The sequence below is a fragment of the Hoplias malabaricus genome, chromosome 5 (genome assembly GCF_029633855.1).
Source record: "Hoplias malabaricus isolate fHopMal1 chromosome 5, fHopMal1.hap1, whole genome shotgun sequence".
Lineage (NCBI taxonomy): Eukaryota > Metazoa > Chordata > Actinopteri > Characiformes > Erythrinidae > Hoplias > Hoplias malabaricus.
This window is the reverse complement of record NC_089804.1, coordinates 42,845,581-42,873,561: the sequence shown is the minus strand read 5'-3', so window position 1 is coordinate 42,873,561 and position 27,981 is coordinate 42,845,581. Positions and strand designations below refer to the sequence as shown.

General features: G+C 37.9%; 1 protein-coding gene across 2 annotated transcripts; it reads right to left on the bottom strand.

Moving 5' to 3' along the window:
- Positions 1-1,169: 1,169 nt before the first annotated feature.
- Positions 1,170-23,239, bottom strand: si:ch211-86h15.1 (uncharacterized protein LOC558435 homolog). Of its 2 annotated transcripts, XM_066670183.1 has the most exons (7): positions 22,952-23,239; positions 20,257-20,705; positions 15,984-16,212; positions 14,925-15,760; positions 14,715-14,781; positions 14,317-14,470; positions 13,583-14,198 (listed from the first exon to the last, which is right to left on the bottom strand). In XM_066670183.1, exons 1-7 carry the CDS (start codon positions 23,130-23,132, stop codon positions 14,090-14,092), a joined length of 2,025 nt encoding a protein of 674 aa, XP_066526280.1. In that variant the 5' UTR covers positions 23,133-23,239; the 3' UTR covers positions 13,583-14,089. The 2 variants fall into 2 exon arrangements, with proteins under 2 accessions (XP_066526281.1, XP_066526280.1); XM_066670184.1 differs by lacking the exons at positions 13,583-14,198; positions 14,317-14,470; positions 14,715-14,781; positions 14,925-15,760; positions 15,984-16,212 and adding exons at positions 1,170-1,701; positions 2,316-2,467; positions 11,063-11,160.
- Between the last annotated feature and the right edge of the window lie 4,742 nt (positions 23,240-27,981).

Below are 27,981 nucleotides of genomic sequence, written 5' to 3'. Positions count from 1 at the left end.
CTTTCTGTGCATTTTGGTCACATTTGCCACAAAACTTCAGAGTATTGACATACACACGTATCAAGTTTTGTTAGATTTGGGCTAAGTTTGTTTGAGATATAGTTCAAAGAGTGCATCGAGCCCCGACCATGCATATTTGTTGAATAAGTGCCGCAACAGCATGTCAAAAGTTCAAATTTTTAAAATTTATTTACCTACAGCCTATACTGATTGCAAAAATACCAGTTTATTGATAGGACAAATTTGGCTCCATTTTCACATACCTGACTTTTGTGAATAAACTATGCATTTGACAATAGTTGTTATTGCAAAGTTGTAAGACACTATGCAGAGTACTCAGTACAACAAATTGCCTGTCGATATGTTTAATTTTTGCTGAGATATTTCATATTTCCATTTTGAAATTTTGAATTTCACCCACTAGTGGCTATCATTATGAATATTTCTATGTGCTTAGGAAGTGCTGCCATGGACATGCCATTCAAGTGTCATGATGATTGGACCTTGTTAAGATTGTTAAACAGCTGCTGAAATCTGATTGGCTGATGGTGGCCATGTTTTTTCGATTATGACTTCATCATCATAGAATCATACCGATCGTCATGTCATTCGCACAATCCTGTGAAGGGTAACAGTTATGTTATTGCGCCCCCTAGGCTTGCAGTTGCACAACCAAGTAATCGTAACTTCCAACCCTTATAGGGATCAAACATGTGCAGTATCGTAACATTCGGAGAAAGCATTTGTGAGTTATAGCTGTATTTGTTTGATTTTTGGAACGTGAGCTCCACCCCTGTATTTGGGCAGAGTCTGGATAATTATTAAATGTTCAGGTTCTTAGGATTCAGCTGATACCACATATGTCCATATTGCGTACATTTCCAGGAAATAGTTTGCGCTTAAAAATTTGTGTGATTTTGCATATTATGCAAATTAGCTCAAAATCTAAGCTGGGCAGAGCTTATGGGTTCTTGAGGCTTTTTTGTAGGGTCTGACCTGAGAAGTCAGGGAAAAAAAAAAGAATTTCTTCTCTACGTCACACGGAGTAGGAGATACAAATGTCAACGCGCTTGAGTTAAGTAGATTTTATTTGTTAATAACGACCTTTCATACTACCGCTACAGTAAACAATAATAAAATAAAAATTACACAGTGCAGTCCTTAAAGCTAATCCACATTACATTAGAGTTCTGATGAAAAACACCAGTTTTAAAAGGTCTCAAGTCTAAAAATATGAAAACAGTCAGTAAAAAAAAAAAAAAAAAGTAGAAGCAGATTCTGAATTTCTAAAATCTCAGAAGGTGGGGAATAATGGCTCTCAAAGAGCTGCTTCTATAAAAACACTTTTGAATCCTTATTGTTGAGAATTTTCAACATGAGCCCTAACATGTCTGTTACATGCACTTCCGTCACTGAACCTCTTTCCGCAGGTGGAACAGCTGTATGGTTTTTCTCCTGTATGGATCCTAACGTGCACGTTGAGGTGACTTGATTGCCTGAAGTTTTTGTCACAGAACTTGCAGTGGTATGGCTTCTCTCCCGAATGAACTCTTAGATGAACTTTCAGCAGTCCTCGAGAGGCAAAAGTCCTCCCGCACACTACGCACATATTAGCTCCCACAAGGCTAAGAGCTTGAGGTTGACTTCGGTACATTTCCAAGGTATTCTCCTCAGTCCTGCTCCTCTGGCTTGCCTGGAACTCTTGATCACAAAAAAACGAAACAACATTAACAGCAGTAGCAATGAAGTCTACCGTTCACATTTTATCAAAGTGAATACATCTCTATTTCATTTGTTTCACAGGCCTGGTGTGATCTCATTTTGAGAAAACTTTGTGGTCAGTTTATTAAAGATTTGTGGTTTCCACTGCTACCAAAACAATACCACATCTTAAGCTACAAACTACACTAGTTTTTATCCGTTCATAAAATTACGCCATGGTCTTTTGAAGAGGTTCAATGCTCCTTGGACTCTGGTGGTTAACAGAACACTCCAGCAAGAGCTGGACGGAGCAATAAGTAATAAAATCTCTACAGATCTGTGTGAGCTGGGGCGTGGAGCTGTAACTTGAATATACAATGAGTAAACAACGCTTAACATTACCACTGCCGTTGTTATTATGGCATTTGGCAACATCACTGGCTACAACACAGGGGATGTTTAGTGGAAAACCAACCAGGTACCAAGCGAGTAGAGTAGGTACCATCCAGAGGAAAAAACGACATAACATTTAACTAAATATTCTCATTAAAAGACAACATCTGGCCTTGTGAGACTACATCTGGCCACGAGACCACATCTGCTTTTGTGCTTACGTGTCAGAAGGCTTTCTCCTTCATGCAGCTGCACTCTGCCTGGAAGTCTGTCCTTCCTTCTAAACAGTCTCTGATTTTCGATCTTCTGCTCCATTTTCCTTTCTCTTCCAACTCTTGGTAGTTTGCTTATTCCACGAGCCCTTTTCACATGTCTACAATCGACATTGATTGAAATTTAGCAAAAACTTTTTGCATACATGTTATTTTAAAGTGATGAGATCAGATTTAACCCTTTAACAGCCACTCTTGACATTCAAAGTGCTCTGGAACTGTTCAGTGTTTATAGCTGAAGTTGTAATGTGACTGAATTAAATGATGGGACTGTGACATTTGGAGTAGAGCAAATAATAATGAACATCAATAACCACATCACTGTACAATCCGTGTGAGAAACGAGCTGCGATCACAACTTTATTGCACTGTTTTCTTAAAGACAATATGTTCATATTACACTTCTTATAACTGCAACAGTGTAGTCCCATCTGGCATATAAACACAATACCTGTCTGACAAAAAGACAAGGGCACACCAGGTGGGATCATAAAAGTTTGGGAGTGTTTTGAATGTGTGTTAAGATCAGAATCAACGACACTGCAGAGAACATGAGCTATTAAGTACCTCTATGCAACAGCATAGGAGATAAATCACTTGGAATCACTCTTGTGACTAATATCACCAGGTTTGTTCTCATAAGTGCCTCACTGACCCCACAACAACTCTTTATTCCATGTTCTCTTTACACTTGCAAAGAGCAAAGATAGTCACTGACAGATTTCTGAAAGCCTGCCTCCTCTGAACAGGGATTTATTTGTCACTATGCCATCTCAATTTCACAATTATCACTACAAACTTCACTATCAAAATCTGCAGGGCCATGCAGTAGAGCAAATGCCTTCTTCCTCCTAGAACAGGAAAAGAAACAGACGACAGTGTTTCATTAGAGAAAATCCCAATTCTGAACACACATGATTTAAATTACAAATTGTGACATTTATGCAGAACTATTTTGTAGTGACGTATTTCATAAACTGAAATTTATCATGAACAGATATCACAGATATAAGAAAGCTTTTTATGGGGGAATTTTTATATTTATATTATTAACTTCGCCGCTCGGCATTCAGCCTGCACCGTTCAGCTACAGTATGATCACCTCCATGATTCTGCACTCCAGCGGCACTATTTTGTCTGATCCACTCGTACTGGCACCACACAGTGTCACTACAGAGCTGAGAATGATCCAGGAAAATCATACCTGCTCTGTAGTGGTCCTGTTGGGGTCCGGATCAGATATGGTCAGGGAGATGATTAAATGTTTTGGCTGATTGGTGTATATTATCATCTTCTTAACATGACACTTAATCGTTCCCATCATGCAGCCCTCTATGACATCTGACAATTTACTATTAGAAACCCCTAATGATTTCAAAAGGTATAATTTTAAGGTACAAATTTTGTGTAGTGTTCAGGGACTCCTACTTTTTGAAATGGGTGTTGCTTTTGTTCTTCCAGTGAATACAATTTATTAGATATGAAATCGAATTGTTGTATTAGATTTTCTGCAAGAATCTACAGATTTAAAAAAAATACTATTGAAACTCCCATTTTTCAGTGCATGTGCAGGTTAAAGGGCGGCACGGTGGCGCAGCAGGTAGTGTCACATTCGAGTGTCCGGGTGACTGTCTGTGAGGAGTGTGGTGTGTTCTCCCTTTGTCTGCATGGGTTTCCTCCGGGTGACTGTCTGTGAGGAGTGTGGTGTGTTCTCTCTGTGTCTGCGTGGGTTTCCTCCGGGTGACTGTCTGTGAGGAGTGTGGTGTGTTCTCCCTTTGTCTGCATGGGTTTCCTCCGGGTGACTGTCTGTGAGGAGTGTGGTGTGTTCTCTCTGTGTCTGCGTTGGTTTTCTTCCGGGTTACTGTCTGTGAGGAGTGTGGTGTTTTCTCCCTGTGTCTGCGTGGGTTTCCTCCGAGTGCTCCGGTTTCCTCCCACGCTCCAAAAACACGCATAGGTGGATTGGCGACTCAAAAGTGTCTGTAGGTGTGAGTGTGTGTCGCACTGTGTAGGACTGGTGCCCCCTCCAGGGCGTGTTCCTGCCTTGCGCCCAATTATTCCGGGTAGGCTGCGGACCCTCCGTGACCCTGGATAAGCGATTACGGAGAATAAATGAATGTGCAGATACCCTTCCATTCCACAAACTGTGAAATAAGACCATCCGGTCAGTTTTAAATGAGCTGCCCAAGTCTGAATCATGGGATAAAATGAGTCGTACTGATTTTGTGCCGCTTCTTATAAAAAGTGAAGTGATTAGTGCACAAAGTCGAAATTTAATGGAGCAAAACAAAACAAGTGAGAAGATTGAATTGCACTAATTAAATAGGGCAAAATCTATAATGGAGAAGAAAAAAGGGAGAACCAAGCCAACACAGCCAAAAATCAGACATTCTGATTCTCAATTTACTCTAAAGGGCTGTTTAGAGAGTGGGAAAACACTGCTGTGGTGTTTAATGCCTGCGTTATTTAGACCAAATCATGTCACAGATAATTCCCTTGTGGAAACGTTTTAGAATACGCTCCATTTAAAAGTTGGAAACTGAACAGATATAAAGATAAATGGCATTTAAAAATTTTGAGTGAAGCTTGTCATGTACCTAGACTGCGGAGCTTAGACGGCTGTTGAGGAAATCAATGCAGTCAATCTGAAGCTCCTTCACTCAGCGTTGACATTTTGAGCAGAAGCACTGCAGCCCCAGACTGGTATTGAAAACTGAAATGAATAAAAGGAACAGCAATTAAATAATCCAAGCCATGTAAATCATAAATGATATATGAATGGATTAATCAATAATAAATATGTCCATCTAAATCTTTAGCTGTGTTCCTCAAAGTTTTTAAACTCCACAAGGCTGAGAAAAGTTTAGAATGACCTGGTTGCTTCTACACTCCATTGATCAGCTTCACTTACCAAACAGGTGCCCTTTGTAATCCTACAACTGGACTATTAACCACCTGTTGCTGTGCATACATTTTCAGCCTCCTTTAACGCTGTCCTTCAGTGGCCAGGACTACCACAGGCTGGACTGAGAATAGTCTCATGCTCACACAATAACACACCAATACCACAACAGTTTCTCTGCACTGTATTGGTCCTGACCACTGAAGAAGAACAGATGGACTGCAGGCTTTAAATGTACAACTACGAACTTCTACTTAAGTGCAACTATACAGACATTTTATAAAGTAAAATGTCATTCCAATATTATGGCTGATCCTGTATATAGATTATGTGCAAAAAAATACATTAAGACTATACAGAGAACATTTTTAAAGGAACATGATTAAAAAGGAATAAATATAAAACAGATCTTACATGCACTGGTGAGGGACGGAGCTTTTCAGTTGACATCGGTGATGCAATTGGCTGGCTGTTCTTTTCTAATTTTTATCATCCAGTACGTAAAATCTCAAGACACTCCCCAGTCCATCCACGTTCAAGGAGGTTTATATAACGTTTACTAATTTCAATAAACAATATTTCTGTTGTTTCTTACTTGTTGACACTGTTCATGAAGATGCCATACTGCTATGTCAATGTACCTCCGACCCACATTTTTGGTCCCTATCACACAATGCTACCAAACTGGGGAAGGGGAAGGCTATCACCTGCTTCCTATGAGACATGTGAAGTCATCATCTCAAAGTTGTCACACTGTTATGCATCACTGTACAGCCCAACACTGGAGGAGAATTCGTCCACACCCACAGAGAGTGAGACTAATTAGGCTCCATACTCTGGGCCACAGATGAACTCGCTCGGAACTGAAGAAACTAAACAGATCAAACTTAGGGTTGTTCAAAACAGATGTTAAGGACATCTGTTTCACTTTGCTATTCTGTCACCTTGCATTCAACATTTAGGATCAGGGTCGTGTGATCCCACTTGACAAAAATGACAAAATGACACAGTTTCCTCAGTGTTTGAAAAAGTGTAATAATTTATTTAATATTGTTATTACAGAATTAGCAAAATAAATTAAAAAAAAAAAAAATCACAAAATAGATCGGCCATGGCAGAGCATATCTGCTTTAAAGTGCAGTGTTCCAGAGACAGTCTTTAACAGGCAAATTTAGACAGCCAGGGTTTCAAATGCCATAAACCAAGATAAGAAAGAACTCCAATCAGCTTGTGGCGTGGGGGTTTAAAGTTAAACGCGAATGGCGTTGGGGTAACTGGAGATGGAGGTGGAGACTAATAGAATATTTGTCTAGTAAATTAATGTGTAGAATTGTAGCTAAACCATTTGTAAGTGATTAGATTTAGGAGTTTGATTTCCTGGACATATGTCATGTCAATGGATGGGTTTAATCAATATCCAAAATCAGACTACAAGGGAATGTGTAAAAATAATAATAATAATAATAAAATAAAACAAATAGCCAAATACAATCTTTCGCTCATATGCTCTCCTGCTTGCTGCATACAGCATGGCGTGTCTGAGACAGAATTGTGGACAGACAAAATTCTGATTGAAATGATTAGGTGGTAAGTTATCACTAATCCACTTAAATCCAATATAATTATAAGTAAATAATCAAAAATTCACCCAGGATCCTACAAAGTCTGAGGTTCGACTTACTGTAATGAGACCAGCTCACCGTTCAACAGTATTCTGTATGAAATTTCAGGAAGCAGTTGCTTTGCCTGGTGAAACAAAGGTGTGCGTTACATTTAACGCACAAAACTTTGGGTATGCCTTTGCACCCAGAAACTTTGCATCTTCCTTTCTTGCTGCTCATTGTCGGCCAGTGTGACTTGCTGTCCATCCGGATGTCTGGGACTGGGGCTGAGGCAGTGCATCCCCTGGTTCTCTTGTAGAGGACTGGCTTCTTTTGGGATTTGAAGGCGTACAGCCTCGTGTTCTCAGTTCTTCTCAATTCACTGTGATCACAGAGTGTCCTGTAGGGGAACCAGCATGTCACCACGACCAAATCCTCCATCCTCCAAATCCACTAAACCTCCACTAATCAAATCTTCCCAAATCTGGCAGAGAACTCCACCAAATCCCTCATCGCCGCTCTGTAATTTCAGCTTGCCAAGAATTTCAAAGTGCAGACACCAAGCTGATGTAAAAAATCTAGCACAAAGTAGGGCTGATGGATTACTGCCTTCTGTCAGTTCACCTTGGTGACGGCCAAAACACAAATATGAAATATGCACAAAAAAGGAAGACCTATTCATGGCAGGAGGTAGTAGTTCTCTGAAGACAAGCTTAAGAAATTTACACACAAAAACAAACACAGGGTCAGAGGGAATTAGCCATTTAACATAAGGCTTGTTAAATGGAAGGTTTATCTTTTAAACATTAAAGGCAAATGCATAGTTATTACAGAAAATGATCAGTGTCCTATGCTTTATGGTAGTGTTCTCAACCTGAGTGTGTTTACAGCTCATGTGTAATTCAAAATATTAATTTCATTAGACAACATGAGTTAAATGCCTAAACCTAGTGACAGAACCAGGCATTAAAACCCATCTGTATCTAAGGGAATGATGAATAGCTTTTGTTGAATCAATTGTTGAATATTTCACAAAAACTACAAAAATGTCATATTGGAAAATGTGGAAAAAGGTAAAATTTTGTTGGTAGAAGTGTAAGTTTTGACTTAAAACCCATTATTAGCTCCACTTCATTAGCAATGTCAAAAGGCATCTGTTTCTTTAACATTTTCAATACTGATGCTCAAGGATACTCTCAAGGTTACATATTCAGTACCTTTAGAACTGTACATAACTGTACTTTATTATGTTGTAACTGTGGATTTTACAACTCTGTCGATTTCATCTCCACAACTTGGTTTATTATTTGATTCATTGTCTGTAATCGCTTATTCAGTTTAGGGTCGTGGTGAGTGCAGAGTTTCTACACATTTCTATAATAAAATCACACAAATATCCACTGCTCAAAATAACGCAATGTAACTTTAGGGAATACAACTACACTTTAAAACCACTGTTATACCTTTAAAAGGTACATTTACACTGTTTTTACATTTTAGTGACAATAACACACTTTCACTAGTGTTGAAGTATTGAGAGAGATAACTTTGGTATCAAACCAACGTATATCATACTGGCTATTAACTAAATGTTCTTGAACATGATCACTGCGGAGCTAGAGAAACTATAAGAACATTTCCAAAGCAGATTATGTGATAAGACTGCAGTCTTAAATGCTCAGTAGAATACTGAAATACTAAATATGAGTCCAGATTTCTTGCTCAGTTAAACCAAAATCTTTCTTCAAAGCACAGAATGCTAATGTCACATTTAGCTCCAAACCAAATTAGACCACTGACGCTACAGTCTGTCTATTCATTAATCATGTCAATCTATCCAGATCATATCGGATATCATATGGATTCATATGGAAGTATGGAAAAGCACATTGCCAAGCAATAAATAACATGACTGATATACAATTCAGAAAAATTGTAAATTGAGTACCTTTACAAGCAACAAAGTGACCTCAGGATCTGATGTGGTTTTACAGTTGGATAATATCAAATATGCCATTAAAAATTTACATAAGCTTCTTGAATTTGGAAATATATATTTGTCTAAATTTTCAAGCATTGAGTCAGACCCTGAACATTAATGCACTGCCCTCCTGTAGGCATTGTTCCCCTAGATTCCAATTAAGGACAGGCTGTGCTTTAACATTTCATTGTTTTATACATGATTATATATATATTATATTACATATACACCCCCCCCCCCCCCGAGAATTCAGTACATGTGAAAATAAAACAGAAGGATACACTCAGCTGAAAGAAAACATGGCCATTCTTTGCATCATTAGAACCCTAAAACAAGGTTTAACACAGCGCCACCCCTCCTTCACCTACTGCTACAAGCACAGGGACCCACTGTGGCCTGCTCTCAGTGCCACTCTATTTTCACCTGTAGCCTGTTAAAGCACATAACTGATATTAAATTTTAAATGTTCTCATAAATGTATTACTGTGTTTAAAACATTCAATTTAGACCTATAGTTATTTGTATTTTCTATATATTTTTGTAATTATTTTTAGCCTCATTATGCAAAAATTCAAGCAAGATTTTGCCTTATGCCCCTGGAACCGAGGGAGAACCAGGGGCCACATGTTTCTGTGGTAAAAATCATAGATGGTGGAGGTTTCGGTTTCATAACGGATGGTACTTCATCTAAAAAGACTGATAACCACTGTGTTCTAAATTATAAAAAATTATGTTCCAGTGGAGGATTAAATGTACACAAGTTTTTTGTTTGTTTGTTTTCTTTGTTATAGGTACAACTTAATTTACCTTACTATATATATTAATAAATAACTAAATATATTAATTAATATTTAGGTTTATGATAATTCTTTTCATAGAAAACACTTTAACTGAGCCAAACACATGCATACAACTTTACATTTGATATGAATTCACCAAACACCCAAATGCAGATCATTCATTCATTCATTATCTGTAACCACTTATTCAGTCCAATTTTTTTAATTGTTTGTTATAAAAACTAAACTTTAAATGTCTAAATCCTTAATTATTGAATTTTGGCAGTGCTTTAAATACTAATTTCAGAGGGTGCTTTCATCTATTTTAATCTGACCAAACATTGAACCGTTTTATTATTTATAACTCAACACATTTCTTAATTCTTCCTAAAACAATTAATTATTTCTGAAGTCAATTCCCACTATCAGTCAGGTTGCACTATAAACGTCGGGCACATTTGTGGATCTGGAACCTTTCTGGTTTAGTGTAGGAAGCAAATAAAAAGATGATGATAATAATAATAAGAAAATGAAAAATTAGGAAAATTAGAAGTATTTTTGGAGCCTGTGTGCATGTGGTGCAAATGCATAAAGACAATTGACCGTTCTGAGTTCTGAATGAATATTTAGGCTTTACAGGGCAACTCACAGAAATGACGCTATTTTTAGCAGATGTTTTTTTCCCCCTTGTTTCAGTTATAAAACATTGCAGCTTTAGGAAAAGCAAATATGTTAATTTAAACAAAACACCTTATTTAAATGCATAGCTGTATTCAAGCACCTGTTTAGCATCGCAAACGGCATGTGCTGCATGCAAAGTATACACAGCATGTGTGAGATGTATTAGTAAATAGGTCACCTTACTTGACAACTTGCTATTTTTCCAAAGTGAAGCTCTAGTTTGTTATTATAAGACGTTGAATGCGCAGGAACTGCATATGACTGATAGTGATTGTATGGTTATGTCCACCATATGTAACTCTGTAATGTGTACAGTAGCACATTAGCATAAGGTCACTGGGCCAATATCCTATAGTCAGTTTAAAACCCATCCTAGAAGTGTATAATGTTGGATTTGATGCAGGATTACTACATTTCCCCCAAAGATATTTCCACAAACCTTTGGCCATATAACGTCATCTACCTACACAACAACAACAACAAAAAAAAAAACATAAAGCTCAAACTGTAAACTTGTGCTGCATGCATGAATGTGCAATTTAAAAAATAATAAATGTGAAAACTTAAAATCCAGAACCTAAAAACTGATGCACATTGCACACCCACTTTTCAGGAAGTAAGTAACGACCTATTGATATAATCTCTTCTTTAGTTCCAAATCATGCACAATATTCAATATAAAACCTACTATGCAAATGAGTGGACAGTTAAAGGGTTAAATAAACGAATAAACACATAAATCAATCAAAACATACCTTTCTCTCCGCTGGGGGAGATCTTTGTCCTGTCCCAGTGGATCGTAATTATTAAATCTCCTGTGGCGGGCTGATCTGGCTCTGCTGGGTAATGAAAACTGTAAAGGAAGATGTGAAAAAACAATTACACTTAGATTTTAACCCACAGTAGTCAGTTATCTGTGAAAACTGAAGCATGGGGTAATGCAAATGTTAATTATTTTAGTCAAACAAGCCAAAACAAATTCACTATATAATTTTTTTTGGGCTATGTATCTATTTACATTTGGCTACATTAGTTACTGCTTGTCATTGAAACAAACTAAAATGTGGCATCACACATCTCCAGGGTCCTGGTGTTGGTACAAATCCTGCCTCGAGTCACTGTCTATCAGGAGTTTGGTGTTTTCTCCAGGTGCTCTGGTTTCCACCCATAGTCCAAACACACATGTTGGTAGGTGGAATGACATTTCAAAAAAGTGTCTATGGGTGTAAGTGCGTGATGCCCTGTGATGAACTTTCGACTCATCCAGGGTGTGTTCCTTCCTTGCGTCCAATAATTCTGGATAGGCTCCAGACCCTCTAAAACACTGAACGGAAATACAGTACCAGTAATAGAAAATGAATTAACATTATTAAATAAATTAAGCATTTAATATAAAAGTTATCAATACAATTACACTGGAACACTAAAGCAAACCAAATCAACTACCAAGCTCCAAGAAACACGGTATCTGACGCAAATCTTCTAGGAATTAACTGCTTCCAGAATGTTATTAAGCAAAGATGTATGGTCTATAGTTATGTGGTTGGCACACTCAGCTAAATAGCACCTGTCCTGTCTTTATTGAGTAATAAGATTACTATAGTTTTGTCTATCATTAGAGTCTGGCACCTTTTATTCCTGAATGTTGCAAAGATTATTGACAGGAAAAGAGCCCCCTAACAGGCAAAATGACCTGATAATATGTTTCAGTTACAGAGCCATTTTCACACTCAAGTCATTTCCAGGTCAAAACACAACGCAAAGAAAGAAGCAGAATCATGGAGTATAAGTACATTGCGATTAAATGGAAAGCAATGAGGAAACAGTGACAGATAAGATTAGAGAGACCTCGAGAGAGATTTGTTTTTAAGTTTGAGCCGAGGACATTCTGAAATGCACTTTGATGAAGTAGTTTGGGAACCTATGGAGGGGCAAGTCCATGACTGTCTTTGAAAGTTATGAGGAATAACTTTCATTGAATATGGAAAGGGTCAGGAAACAAGGCCAGTTTGAGGAGAATAAACAAGGACTGTTGTTGATATGATATTCAAATGACAGCGAGGAATCAAATGAGATACCGTTTTTACAGTTTTTGAGGAATATCATACAAATAAAAGCACTTTTGGAACAGAGGTGCTAGAGCGGATATAGCTGATGTGTGTCAGTGTCAAAACGAAAACCATGCAGATGAATAATAAAACTTACTATAAACAAACTTTTTGGCTACATATATAGGCCAGCAATTACTAAAATGTTTAGAAAAAAAAAATTCATGTGTCCAAAAACAAAGGCTTTTTTAGCCTTTGAGATTTCCCTGTGAATACGCAAGTTATTCAGATATTATTCCAACTTCTTAAAACATCAATTCTGACAGCAACTATTTGTTCTACTGCTGTTTGGCAGTGGCTGAGAGCCAATCAGAATTCAACTGACAAAATTCCAATAGTTCTTTTATGCACTGGTTATGGGGAGAGTATTCCACAAAGCAGGGATTCTCAGTTCAGGCAGATAGCCTCCAGTCAAATGTGTCCAACAGGAAAACAGATGAGGTTGCAGTCATACAAGACATTCCTTAGCGGTGGGTTTAATTTCTCTAGCTCATAAATAACTTATAAATTCTGCTTTGTGGAACATTCCCAGAAATGTGGCATGATGTGGAATGACAATAAAACACAAGAAACAATCTGAATGAAAGTATGACATTTTTAAAGCATCTAATAGAATTTAGATTTTCTGTTCAAGAACTTGCCGATCAGAGTGACAAAAAAGAGATTGCACTACAGTTTACTGTTGAGCTAAACAGAGAAAGCCTGCTTTTTCAATGGCCCCTGGGACTTTCCAGTAATAAACATGTAACTTGAAACTCTGTCAGGTTTTCTCAGTTTATTTCAGCTGTTCAAGAAAGAACTCTTGACAGCCATCATCTGGAAGCCTTGTGGCAGGAGTAAAAGGAAGTCCCCAGCCACAGAATATCAATGTGAATGACAAAACTACATGGTGAACAGGTCATATGCCAAATACACTCAACATCATATGAATGTGTTATTGTATTTTTCTGCTGTTATTGTCTGAGATTTTCACAGGGCTCTTTCCAGTCCAGGGGTGTACAACGCCATTCATCCTTATCCTAGTATTTATTTACTTAAAATGGAATCCATATTTAGTTTAAAATAAAAAAAAATAAATAAATAAATAAATTTTAAAAAATTAAATAAAGGAGAAAAAATTCTGTATGATTTTAAAATCATTTTTGATTTAATGCATAAAACGTACAGTATTAAGCAGAAGTCAGTACTTTTCATTATTTCATTGTAAATAAATGGCAATCACTACTGTAAATTAACTAAACAAATGTTGGTCTTTTGCATAATATAGAGATGAATAATTCATAGACTACATTAGTAACTTAATTGGCGCTGTCCAAAAAAAACACATCTCCATTTCTGCCAGTTTATAGTTTACCATGTCATCTGAACTCCCGCTAAATTGTGTGAAATTTTTACAAAGAATGGACCAATATAAACGCTCCAAAATAACATGGAATAAAGTAATTTTTTTTACATTAAATTTCAGTAGTAAGTTTCCCCCATCTCTTGTAAACATACTATTTTGGAGATACATTTTTTCTTCTTTGGACAGGGTCGCTATGCCTAAAACATGACATCACTAAATCAAAGTATGTGATGTTTGTACAGCACTACCCAAACATGTAGTGTGATTTCCAACCAAGAGAACATACACACTTCAGTTTGCAAAGATTGTTCGAATGTCCAAGTGTCCGGCTAATCACAAAGTTCTGAAAGGAAATTCAGCAACTTAGAATATGGATAGTTATTTCTTCTTTCACTCTCCACGTTGATTCCGTGTCCAGGAGAGATTCCCAGGACAATTCTGTTGCACAGAAACAGACAAAGATATAAAAATATATAATATTAACGTCTCTAGAATGTGTCTATACCAGAAAAGAGTCAGTATAACTTGTACAAACAAGAAACGTCAGAAAACTAACCTCTGAATAAAGTCAAGTGATAATGCTGCATCCTTTGGATACTGAATATTGAGCACAAAGAAGAGACTAAATAAATAGCTCAGTGCTGTCAACGGGCAGCTTACATGGTCGTTGACAACTGTCTGGTCTACAACCATCTTATAGCATTCATTACCTGAAACAAGAACACACAAACACGCCTTTGGCAGTTTGCTAGTTAAAGCGCTGATAACACACACTCACTGCAAACTTAAACTCACATATTACAGGTTTACAACTACTGACACTTTTGCTGCTGTATAATTTCTTTGCCCATACATAAGCGGTGATAACAGGACCACGTTCAAATCAAAAGACCATGCACAACTGCTTGAAAGTCAACTCTCTTGTCTTGTGCTATGAGAATATAACTTCCTTACCAAAAATTATGACACATGGAGTGATTGGTAATCTCAGATTTGGGTCCATTTTTTTTTCGATCATTCCCTAAAGCATTAAAACATACGTACAATATTAAACAAGAACTTTACAAAACAAGCTAAAACACATACAATGAATTTGATTTTGAATCTGACATTGTTGACACTAGCTTACCATTACAATAATACAAGCATAATGATGATCGTCACCTGTTGTTTTATCAGTAGCACCCCCATACTGTCACCAAGATATCTCCCAACGCAGGACAGTAGCTCCAGCGGGTTTTTAAGTGTGTCCTCTGCAAACTGAGTTGCTTTCATTTGCACCAGATAGTTCAGTATCTTCTTCCCTTTTTTGGACAGTTCCTCCCCCAGCTTCTTTAAAACAGGGACACCAAGCAGTCTTTCCGTGTGATCAAAGAAATAAGTCGTCTCAAACAAGTAGGGCCATTCATTTTTCAACTCAATTACAGTTTTATAATCTCTGTTAATTGAGGAGCGTTGCATGGAGTACGTTTCAGCCATTAGCTTTTTGATACGAGCCTCTGGAAGCGTTTTTAGTGCATATGAATCCTGAAGCTCTGCTTTTTTGTCTGCTAAAGCTGACTCATCCTCAGTGTCTGGAAGATCTGGCTGCTGCGCACAGTCATACCTACTATGATGTTTGGATTTCCTAGCACCAGCATCTCCATCTGCTGGCCTTTTTAACTTCTTTGTCATGCGCCTTGTAGAGTTATCCACTCTGTTTTTCATTTGTTGCAGTAAAAAGTCATATCCATTGGTAGCAGTGCTGTTTACAGATATATCAGAAAAAGATTTGGGGTATTTTTTAACAATCTCTTGGGCGATTTGGTGAAGAATCTTTCTTGGTCTCTTATTTCCGAGGGCAAGCAAGTCACTGATAATAACACGCACCATTGCTCGCCTTAATGATGGACACGGGCGTTTTTCCTCTGTCATAGCTTTTGTAAGTTCTGCAGGAAATTTTTCCCATGGAATCTGAAAGTATCCAGAGGTTTCACTTAATGAAAATCCTTTCGAAAAGCCTTTCCCAAAAAAAAAAAAAAAAAAAAAAAAACAGAGGAAACAAATTTAATTTGCATGTCATTAAAATATTCAGTAAATTAAAAAATGTCTTCATCAATTATCTTTAAAACAAATTGTCATAAAAACATATTACGAAAAGCTCATTCTCATCTCCTCTGAGGATCCACCATACACAAGTCAGTAGCACACAGATCAATTAATACAAAATTACTTTAAATTTACCTGCCCTAAACGCCCTGATCAGTTTTCTTTGGTGCAACGGCTGTAGAATCCCTTTCAAGTCATCGGAGGTTACCAGGCTGAGATCCTCAGTTCTAGAAACTCCAATGAACTCCAGCCGCTCCATTAATGATTGAAGACGGACCTCGGGTAACGATGGAAGGACGGTCTTAATCAGTGATAAGGCCTCCATTAAGGCAGGTCCTTGAGAGGGAAGAGCAACATTCCACCTCTGTGGTAAAATTTCAGAGGGGTACAATTATCAGTGTCATGTAATGTACGCATCGCTACAAGCAGTGCTCTCAACTTCAAACATGCGGCTCAGAAACATGTTCAGTAGAGGTGTGCATCTCTCCGATAAATGACGAGCCGATACGTATCTCAGTTTGATATTTTATATAGTTTTGATATTTTAAGTTGTACCGATCCGGTTCGATTGAGTGGGATACTGATACGATTCAGTTCACTATAATAGAGTGCGAAATCATTTTACATTATGATTCATAAGTTAATGCTAAAAATATGTTTTTGCTTGCATTCAAATAGATTAATGAAATACTAGAGAACAAGTACAGTGCTGTATTAGACATGTGAATTCAGAAAAGTGTCTTGTTTATTAATGTAACACATTGCACTGAAAGAACTTTATAGAGCCTCTTTGACATTGAAAAACAAACAATATTCCAGTTCACTATAGGCACAAATTAGGGTTAAGCCTAAAACTTTCAGAGGTCTGTCTAGCATCAGATCAAAGAACAATGAGCTACTGAGGTAGAACACAGAAAAAACGAAAATGGCAAATTGTAAATATTCATATACAATGTTCACCAAGGGAGTGTTGAGGCCAGAGAAGCACATAAACACCAAACTGAATGACAACTGTTAAATCTGGCCATTGGCCCGTTCATGCTACAAATAGATCGATTCTGAGGTTTGTGTACCGATGTATTCGGATCATTTAAGTCAAAACTGGTTCAGATCAGTTTTATATTTTTTTTTTGTAGCATCCCCACCATCAACTCAAAGGGAAGCCTACTCATTTAATTATTACTTATGATAATATGTTCAAGTATAACTAAGGAAAATTATAATTAAAATATACAACAGCAAAAACTACCTCATTTTTACCAGAGGGTTTTCCTCATTCTCAGAGATAATTCTGACGTGGTCCTGTGCAACCAACCCACAATGAAACCTTAAATATTAATACCAAAAACAAAGAATTCCAAAGGTATGTTTATTTGAGGTATAATTTTGTGGAATGCCGACGATGTATTTAAAAAGGTAAAAGATGCTGTAAAATGAAATATGAAATGATAATTAGTAAAACCATTGACACTTTGTGAGCCCTGGAGAGAGGTCTGTACCACATTCATTTATTTGGTTTTTCCTATTAATTATATTACTGTTTTATTATCAGACACTGATTTTAGCTTCATAATTATAAATAAAATAAATAAACGTTGTCAACACAAAAAGCCAATGAATGACATCAGAGAAAATTATTTAAAAACTGTGGTAGCAACTGCGATATATGAAGAGTTAATGTTAAAGCGGCCTGTGTTAAAGGTTAAGTTGTCGCCCAACAGTGTGAAATTTTGAAAGCCTGAATATATGATTTTGTTCTCTACAGGGACTAAATATAAGGTTGTGGTAAGTATGACAGACAAACCTCTGCTTTCAATAATGCTGTTTATTAGCTGTAAACCACAATATTTACTGCGCACTCCTCTATAAAAGTCAAAAACATTTATTACTGCAGGTCCAAAAGGATGTGTTGTCAAGTCAAAATCTGTCTCTGCTCCAGGTTTTGGAAATTCGTCCTCATCCTTTGTATTGTCCAGCTGCAAATACATATGTACAAAATATTAAATTTTTAAAAAATGTACTACCTGGTTTTAATTTTTTTAACCCTATATATGCCACTGCATTTCTTTTAAACAACACCTACATTGTAGCTGGAACATCGTCCTCAAGAATTCCTTCCAAGACTTTGTCATGAGATGCGTGTCTCTAACTAAAGCTGCCCTGAAACCCTCAGCAAGATCTTGGGCCTCTCCCTTCGTCAGTGCACTAAAGATTGTGACCTTGGTTTTGGGTTTTTTGGGCTGCTGCAAGAATTCTTTTGGGAGACATCTTCCAACCTATAAAAACATTTTGAGAGTTATCCAATTCTTGAAAAGCCCCCATTATATACAATATTTAAACTTTATAACTAGCCCTTAACATAATTAACTTAACTTAAAAAATACTATTAAACTGGTAGTTAGGGTTAACCCTGAGCTGAAAACTACTTCTGAGCAAGAAAGGTTTTGGACAGGAATATACCTCACCTTTTATCACAACAACTATGTGTTATTTAATTACATCAACACTACCCCTCTATACAGTTCACCATCAGCCATATTTGGTTGCCTTTAAATATACACGTCTATTGAATTTGACACAGGCAATTTCTTCTGTTCCTTTTTTGTATATGGAAGGGGAGATTTACAATTACAATTTATTATTACAAAATTACAATATTATAGGCATAAGATCGTTTGAAATCCAGAATTACCGTAAATTACCAAATAATGATGCTGCTGTCATGCAAAGTCAGAGTATTTACATCAGACAGAAAATGAAGAGAACAAAAGTTCTGTGGCATATACTTTTACTGTGATTAACTGTTTAACAATAAATTATAAAAATTATATAAAATAAACCATAAGTGACTGTAATAAATCAGCAAAAACACCTGACCACCTCACGCTCACAAGTCTAGCATGGTTCAGTCCTCTCCTCAAATCGGACTAATCTCACGTGAGTTGACAGTCATTTCAAGTCTCTCACAACACTCACTCAGAGTAAAACCACACACACATTCAGATTCTCAGGGGCTTTAAGTAATTTCCAAACAATATATAATTAATTATAATGCATTTACATTGGAAACCAGTCCTGAGAGGTCAATATCATAGTTTATTTATCAATAATAATCTTTACATATTCCACAAAGTGCTCTCATTTATTCTGTAGAACACAGTCAGGTTCAAAAGTGACATGATTTAAATTATTCTACCTCCTTTGCTCCTTTCAAATTTTGGAATTTCATGACGATCCCAGCACAAAGCTCTTTGCCACAGCGGATTTCTGTGCAGCTCCTTGATGTTCTGAAAAGGCTTTTATTCTTCTACTTACTGAAAAGAGGAAAAGTAAGGCTGAATTTTTACAATCAACACAGACAACATTTTCCAGAATTAGGACCAGATTCACTATCCCTCTCTTATTTGTAAAACAATGTTATAAACTGTGTACTGGCTGTGTGTGTGTAGCACTGTGTTTGTATACAATTATCTACCATATTAAACATACTTTCAAAACATGTCAGAAATCTTACTGATTTTTGAGTGTCAGCAATTATAATGGAATAACATTAAGCATATAATATATGCTTATAATATTAATAAATAGATTTTTATTATTTAATTAAACTGTAAATATATTATTTTCCCATCATTACTTTTATAATTAACCTCAGTGACAAAACAAATGTGCAATCAGTACAAATTTAGACATTAGAGAGAGGAGGGGGGAAAAATAATTAGAAATAAAAGTCAAACAATCAAAGATTTATTCATTTTTCCCCCAAAGGAAGTAGACATTTCTAATAAAGCTTTACCATAAAGAGACAATTTAAAGGCATGTATTTTGAAACTTATTTTACCCTTATTAGACTTGTATAGAGTTATATAATTACACTCATCATAACTTCTGAAATTATAATATCCTGGTTTAAAGGGAAACAAATAAGACAAATTAAAAAATTACAAAAAATGTTTACCTTTGAACATTTCACCAAAAACAATCCCGGTGTTCACTGGTTTACACTCGTTGTTGACTTCCACTATCGATGAGAACTGAAAAGGCATACTATTGAAACACACAGTGGAGACTAATGTACCTCTGCCCACTGGGAGCGAGGGCACAATCAGGTCCAAACCTTCAATAAGAACATGACTGAAAATATACTCTACCAAAAATCTGAGCAGGAAATTAAGGAACATTCTGAACTAAAGCCTCATTTAAGTTTTGATAATAAATGATATACCACTGTATAACTTCAAAAATAAAAAGAAAACATAAAAATATAAATACAATTAAAAGAGCCTGGTGCTAAGCAGGTTATGGTAGAACTTTTTCAGCCGCATGATTTAAAATTCCAATGACAGCCAGCGAAAATATTACAGAACTCTCCAAGAGAGCCGATAATTTACTGAATGTAGTAACTTGCCTTAGGCTGCACAGCCTTGTGCACTGACGATAGTCTGTGGCTGTCCAGCTCATCTTCAACCCCGCTTACATGACTTGATGCAATAACGCTGCATGGATCTGTAGCAATGCTGGGTTCACAAAATGTGTCTGATCTCAAATCAGGCACTGGCTCACTGGGTTCTTCTTTAATCTGCATGAAAGGACCAGCAGGAATTAAAACATCCAAACTGCTTTCTGAAGTCTGTGCATGGAACATTTCTTCCATTTTCTGTTCACTCTGCTGGCATGGCTTTGGAGAGGTGGGTTCTTTAGCCAAGGTTATTTGAGGCTGAGATCGTTGGGCGTCTTCCTGTGCAGCACTGAGCTCCAGCTTCACCTGAATTTCCTCACTCTGCTGATGCCATGGGTGTTCAGAAACTGGCTGACTAACACTGGACTCGTCTTCATGTATGATAGGGAGGCTCTGCTCTGAAAGAGGATAATAAACATTGTCTCGTTTATCATATTAAACCCATGTTAAACACATTTTAAACAAAATAATCCAGTTCCCTTGGTTCTTAATGAAACATTGGTGGCTTGATTTAGTGAAAACACAAATTCCTCTTTGTGCCAGTGGCATAAAATATACTGCTTACTTTCATAATGAGGAGGAAAAGGCCATTGTATTGTTAGCCATATAAGAATTATCGTCATGGAGAATCCAATCTAAAAAGCACTTTAGCCACCAGTGCATTTCTCTGCTTGTGACATGTGCTTTCATTCATACACAGGTCATTTACTAGCTTCAGTAATCGTGTTATATCACTTGTGTATTGTTTCAGCATACAAAAGACTACAAGCACAAGTTTATATTATTTTGCCTCGTTCTTCTCACCCTGATTACCAAATACATAATCTGACCACGCTGACCCTGCGCTAATAGATTGTTGAAGGCTTATCTTATATCGTAATTGTTTCAAAATTCTCTCTCTGGTTTGGCTTCAACCAGATTTAAGCAGTTTTGGTCTGAAAATGTGAGCTGATTACAGACCACAATGAATCAAACCAACTGCTTCAAGTGTATCCCAAAAAAAAAAAAAACAAGACCCAAACTGCCCTCGTTAGGGTGGTTAATGACCTGATCAGGGCTGATGTATTTACTTATCTTATTAGATATTACAGCCGCTTTTGACACATTCTGCCATAGTCTACTACTAGCTTCTCTTGGTAATTGGATTGGCATCAGTTTCCTTGACTGAGGGTTATAGATCTGTCTCATACTCGCTGTTATGTGATGCCCCTCATGGCTCAGTCTTTGGGCCAATGCTCTTTTATTTAATGATTATACTCCCCCTTAGTGACATCAGGTGGCTTGGGTTGCAGTTTTGTTGTTTTGCAGATGTGTAAAAAGATTTACATACATCCACTAAACCTTCACATAGATGACCACCCATGGTTATGATTCATTATTTAACTAATTTGAGGACATAGATGAAGGAGAACTTCCTGAGCCTGAATAGTCACAAGACTGAGGTCATAGTAAATGACTGGGAACTTTGGGCTTTCTATACTGGGTTTGAATTGCCTCCTCTTAAACCCAGATTAGGAATCTGGGATTTAAATTGGACTCCACGCAGTCTTTTGAATCTCATACCTGAGATTACTTTCCCCTTTTAAAGAGCCTTACTAAGACCCATCACTTTCTTTCCTTTGTTGCTGCTGAGACTATTATTCATGCTTTTGTAGCACACCCAAAACTGGTTACTGCAAAGCTCTACTACATGGAGTCCCTGCTTGTGTTTTGAACAGGTGAGGGTTCTGGTTCTGTGTAGGGAGTATGGTGCTCTACAAGATTACAAAATGTGACACCAATAAACGGTCCAGGGTTTTTATAAGTTTAACCTTTAAATGGCCACATTGGCCTACACTTTGAGGAAATGCCGACGGAAGGTCTGGATTTGCATGTTCTGATGTGCAGGTGCTCTGGCCGCTGGCAGCTCACTGTAGAGGCGTAGTCTGGGGAATTTACACTGAAGCTGATCTAGATGGCTGAGTTTTGTTGACAAATGTGACAGTTATAATTTTTTTTTTTTAAACGGGCCTCTGCTAGTCGTGTTTACACTGAAAACCTGTGGTGTTAAACCCTCGCAGGTGACTGTACCTGTAACTGTGCTGTTGTGTTTGTTTATGTGATACGTCAGAACAAGATTCCAGAAAACCGGCTTAGGACAAAACCAAAAACTGTCCTGACTTTCTAGACGTCCATAAATTACGTTTATGTCCTAAAGAAGCAAAAGAGCAGTGTTCATTGGCCACATTTATCATTATGTCTATGGAAATATGAATATTGGAACCAACATATGTACGTGCGTGTGTGTGTTTGTGTGTGTTGCTTTTTTATGTTTTGTTGGAGGTGGGGGGTTTACACAAACGCCATATTGGATGCAATTGAGGATGGTGGGCTAATAAACTGGCCTTTAACCATTAGCTATGTAATTAAACAATTACTTCGTCGCCTTTTTCTAGAGAGAAAAAGCTTTGTATTAAAGCTGTATAAATACTTTACAATGCACACTACCACGTCGTCTTTTACAGTTTGTGATGAATGCCAGTCTTGCTTCTTTTGTTTACTTGGACTCCCACAGCTAACACACCGCTAAAAACAATCCCCCTGTCGCCTTAAATTTCTCCAGTTCACATAAACCAGGATTTACCCCAGTGTTTAGAAGACCGACCTGAGTAGAAGTCGATTCCCGCCTCCAGCAGCCTTCTCTTCAGGAGCTCGTTCTCGTGTCTGGAGCGGGAAATCTCTTCTTGGTACTCGGTAACGGTCACCTCCACCGCTTTAAAGATTTCCTGAGCGGCCAGCGTTAACCGCTCCGTCACGAAAACGCTTAACGTCTGTAGGTTTGCCATGATATCCCCCCAGTTTTATTATTGTTCTTATTAAACAGACAAAGCTAACAAGGCTAAACTAATCCTCTTAGCAAAGACTACAGTGTTTCCATCTACTGCCGCGTTGTTCTTCGTTTTGTAGCTGTGAAGGAGAAGCCCTCTTCAGCGACATCTACTGAGCCGGTGAACAAAAGAAACAAACCCTTCAGTGCAGATCAAAATACAGACCAAATGCTTAAAAAGAATTCAAATCTTCGCTATAATTGATCACTTTATTCAGTAGGTTGATTCTAGAGTTGATGTATAATTCAGACACTGAACGTTTTAGACATTAAGCTTTATTTTTTTTAATATTTTTATTTATTTTATTTATATTATTATTATTATTATTAGTAGTAGTAGTAGTAGTAGTATTTATTTATTTATTTATTTATTTATTTATTTTTAACTAACCTGCTTGGACATATGTCTCTACCACTTTCTGCGATGCCTGATTTTGTCTCCAGGATGGTGTAGTGTGAAATTATTTTCTGTGATAATCTTTTTGTGAAAAACCCTATCCAGAGTTGCAGGTATTCCAGTGTTATTTCAGAGTGGTTCTCAAACTTTTAGACCAAGTACCACCCATTACACGTGTCGTCTCTCTGGGATATGCATTGTTTTACACCCTTTTGGTACCTATGGCTCAGATATGGGCCTCATTTGGGCTTTATTCTAATCTGGGTTTTATTTAAACTGAATTGTGAAACCTCTGAAAAAGTTTAAATTTACACAAGAAAATGTTTGATTTTCAATTATTCGATAACATCTTTTTCAGTAATGTTGTTACCTGGCGTACACCTCAGGATGCTGCTCATACCACAGCTGAGAACCATTTTGGAATGTTTCATCCTTGTGAATGGTGCTAATGTAGCTGCAAACTTGTGCTACTTGCCATAAGGCGCTTTGTGCCAGTGCATGTTAACCATATTAAAAATTAAGGATTTTTATCATGAATACTTTAAATGTAGCTAGCAGAAAACATGCTAAACTCCTCATCCACAATGCAAAACCTTGGGCTACTCCAGTGTGTTTAAATCCAAGAAGCTATTAGCTGTAGAGCCTGTGAGGTGTTTCAATGAGGGACATATTTGTGCAAGCCCCACAAAGATCAGGAAAGGCTTCATTTTTGGCAGAACAGTTCTATTTTAACAAACTAGGAAGTGAATTTCTGGAGATGTAGCTCACACTGACATTTGGTTAATTTTGTTTTGTTACATACAAGCGATGCTACGCTCCGGTTTCCTCCCACAGTCCAAAAACACACGTTGCAGGTGGATTGGCGACTCGAAAGTGTCCGTGGGTGTGAGTGTGTGAGTGAATGTGTGTGTGTCTGTGTTGCCCTGTGAAGGACTGGCGTCCCCTCCAGGGTGTATTCCCGCCTTGCGCCCGATGATTCCAGGTAGGCTCTGGACCCCCCGCGGCCCTAAATTGGATAAGCGGTTACAGATAATGGATGGATGGAAGCGATGCTACAAATAAAAATTCCAATTATATGACTCTATGGTGTGTGTTAGCTTGCTAACAATGTACAAGTTGGGAGTGTACCATTTTGTGATCTGTGTATTCAGTCTGTGATTGTATTTTTAAATAGTGATATACACGTTAACATAGCTAGGAAAGTAGCAATATCCCTAACCTAATGTAAACATGAGTTAATTTACCTGCATTTTAACTAGCTAGCTACCATCCACCTAACCAGCCTTGGCCAGGCCTGCAGACTTTCCTGCAAGTATACACACTATATATACACTACAGGTTTGAACTTTAAAATAATATTAATAAAAGCAAGTTTTATAACTAGTAAAACATTCTCTCTGCATACAACATTAGCATTTTATCCCTCTCTCTGTAAACATTATTTTTGTATACAGACATGGATAGAAACATCATATACTGATCAATTTAACTCCAAATAGGTACACATTTTACACACACACACACACACACACACACACACATGGTTGTTGATACAGTATTAGTGTGGCTGGGTGCATGGTGTACAGTGGTGAGTATTTGAATGGTGAAGAATAAGTCATTGTTTGACAGGCCCAGCTGTCCTCTCTGCTCTTCCTCACGACAGGGCCTGCTCAGCCACCTGCCCTCCATTCTCCAAGTATGGTAACAAACTCGCTCTCCAGCCTACCTCACATTACTGCCAAAACACATTACTATATTGCTAATTGCCACTATGCCCAGTACAGCATTTCAAAAAAAAATCCCTTCTTCTAACGTTGTCGACTACAGTGGTAAAGGTAATAAAAGACCACCAAGAGACTCCAGCTTTCACTGTGCTGTCAGCAGCAGGGCTGTTCCTTCTTATAAAAGTAGTATTCCACCAGAAACCTTTTTGTTGGAATTATTCTTATACAAAATGAGGTGTTTGGAGAAGTGGGGAATCCCATGTAAGATATTCCTTAGAGCCTCCAAATGTTAAGGAACAGCCCTGACCCTGAATGAGTTGCCAGTTGAACCAATAACATTTAAACAATGTAATGGATGCCAGACTCTGGGTTGGTCTGTGAACTCACAAGGGAAAATCCCAGCCTGCACCACAGACTCACCCGTTTGTTGTTTGGGGGGGTATGTTATTGTTATTTGTTGTTATGTGTGGGTAAGGGGTGTTGTTGTGTATATTGTTATTTGTTGTTTTGTCTTTGTGTATATTGTTATGTCTATAATGAAGGTGTACAGTGTTTGTTCTTGTCATTATCCCCCAAACAGTGCAACACATCAGATATTTTCCTAGACAACACTGAGATCAGATAGAGAAACAAAGGAGACTTAGCATAAGTCTCCTACTGCTCAAATGTGTGAGATAAAGACCTCATGTGTCTTTGAAAACAAATGTGTCATGTGTCCAGCGAAAACTAGGCTCAGATTTGCCAGATGAACTCAACCCTACTCTCCTTTATCTCCTTTGACTGCTCTCTCGTGTCTCACGTCTGCTGAGCCATTACAGAGCAACCTATGAGCAATACTTTGTTTCCTCTAGGACTTTACCGTTCTATATGAGGGGATTTAGCATCCACTGAAGAAGAATCACCTTTATTATCCCCCTGTGAAATTTTTTCTCTGCATTCCACATATCTATGGTAGTGAACACACAAACACACACTCGTGAGCAATTGTTCACACTCACTAGGTCCAGTAAATACACACAAAATCAGAGCAGTGGGCTGCCAACGCCTTCAGTGCCCAGGGAGCAGTTTAGAAGTGCTCTAACTTTAAGGTCATGGCTGCCCCCAATTTTGATTTTCCCAGGTCCTGGAGCCAGACCTCAATGGATACCTACAGATGAGAGCACATGGAAACAGTGCTTCACAGAAGTGTATAAATCAATGAATTAACTGCCCTGGCCTGTAGGACATCCCACACAATGGTGTGAAGTGCATTAATTTTACACTACCTACCAATGTACCGAGTTTCATGTGTAAATCATATGAAGTTAAACAACTGAGTACAAAGAAGGTGCTTTGTTCCTGGGCATATAGGAAATTTCGCAAAGTTTTCATATTTTTATATGAAAGCCTTTACCCTGTTTTTGAGAAATACTACATGAACATGCTCTCTGAATTCAGATGGCCTTGGAAGATATATGGCAATGACACTGTGTTATAGGGGTATTACAGTATGAATATCCTTTATGCAGTTCAGGGCATGGTCAGTTATTTAAAACCCTGACCCTGGTGAGAGTGGAAAAACAGATTAGTAGACTAATGGTGACGTAGCAGACGCCACAGTACTGGTATGAACATGCCACAGACATGTCAGCACAGCTACGGCATGACTGCCATTTCTATGCCATCTCAACACTCCAGGAAAACACCCAGCCGCATGCCACTCCCTCATTTGCTCCTAGACATGCTTTTAGAATCTCTTGAGAAATCTACAGTAATGCATTTTTTAAGCTATGTTTAATTCATGACACTATTCTATAATAGGCCAAGAGTGACAAAAATGTGTGGAGTGATACATATCTCTCTCCCTCATGAACCCTTCAGTGGATGGTTCAGTTATTTGTAAATGAGTTGGCCATAGGTGGATTCCACCTGTTTTAGAGGTCCATAAGTTGAACTATACAAGTCATTTTTAATCCTACAGGTCCATACGCTCAAGATGTAAACATTACGGGTTTGGTGTGTTGAACCTGGCGGATCTTCAGCATCTGTCCTAGATAATAGTAGCATAGACGCTATTTCCTAGAGTCATACGTCCAAGCCAAGAGCCACTTAGAAACCTTTATGTTTAAGAGTGTGCAAAGTGATACTGTTTGTGAGTTTCATTCCTGGAGGTCAGTGGCCCTGAGCTGTTTACATTCGGTTCAGTTCCTGTCTCCTCAACTTAGTAACCATATCTTCAGAAGCGTGAACATTCTCACCCCCATTTCAATGTTGTCAGACTATTTGGTCTCTCCAGAAACCGGAGCACTAAATTTGTCCCCCTTGCTGACATGGGAGAAGGTCAGCGGAGCCGGAGGCCAGATTTAAACACAGAAAAGCCAAGGAGAGAAGCTGGACGGACGTATTTTTGTTCAGCCGGTAAAGCCTGGGAGGAGGCTCAGCTTTCGTCAGTGTCCCATCCGGAATCTGGACTTGGACGACGAACAAAATCTAGGCCATCGCAACCATAGTTTCCTCCAAACAATCGGACGCCATCCCTCCAGGGCCTCACCCCTACTGTAAAATGGAGAGCATGCTTATGAATATGAAGGCGAGTCCCAGATGTGTAAAGTCATAACTGTATTGATTTCCAAGCACTCCAAATATGCCTAAGTTGGAATTCAGTGTCACTGCTGGGAATGAAAAACGTCTCTTGAAAGCCAGGGCAG

What these genes read in the sequence shown, in the direction of transcription:
- si:ch211-86h15.1 (XM_066670183.1), bottom strand. Translation starts at nt 23,132, where the DNA reads ATGGCAAACCTACAGACGTTAAGCGTTTTCGTGACGGAGCGGTTAACG. An exon ending in GGGAATCGACTTCTACTCAG is followed by an intron (nt 20,706 to 22,951) that starts GTCGGTCTTCTA and finishes ATCCTCTTTCAG; the next exon opens with AGCAGAGCCTCCCTATCATA. An exon ending in TGCTACTGATAAAACAACAG is followed by an intron (nt 14,782 to 14,924) that starts GTGACGATCATC and finishes TTAATGCTTTAG; the next exon opens with GGAATGATCGAAAAAAAAAT.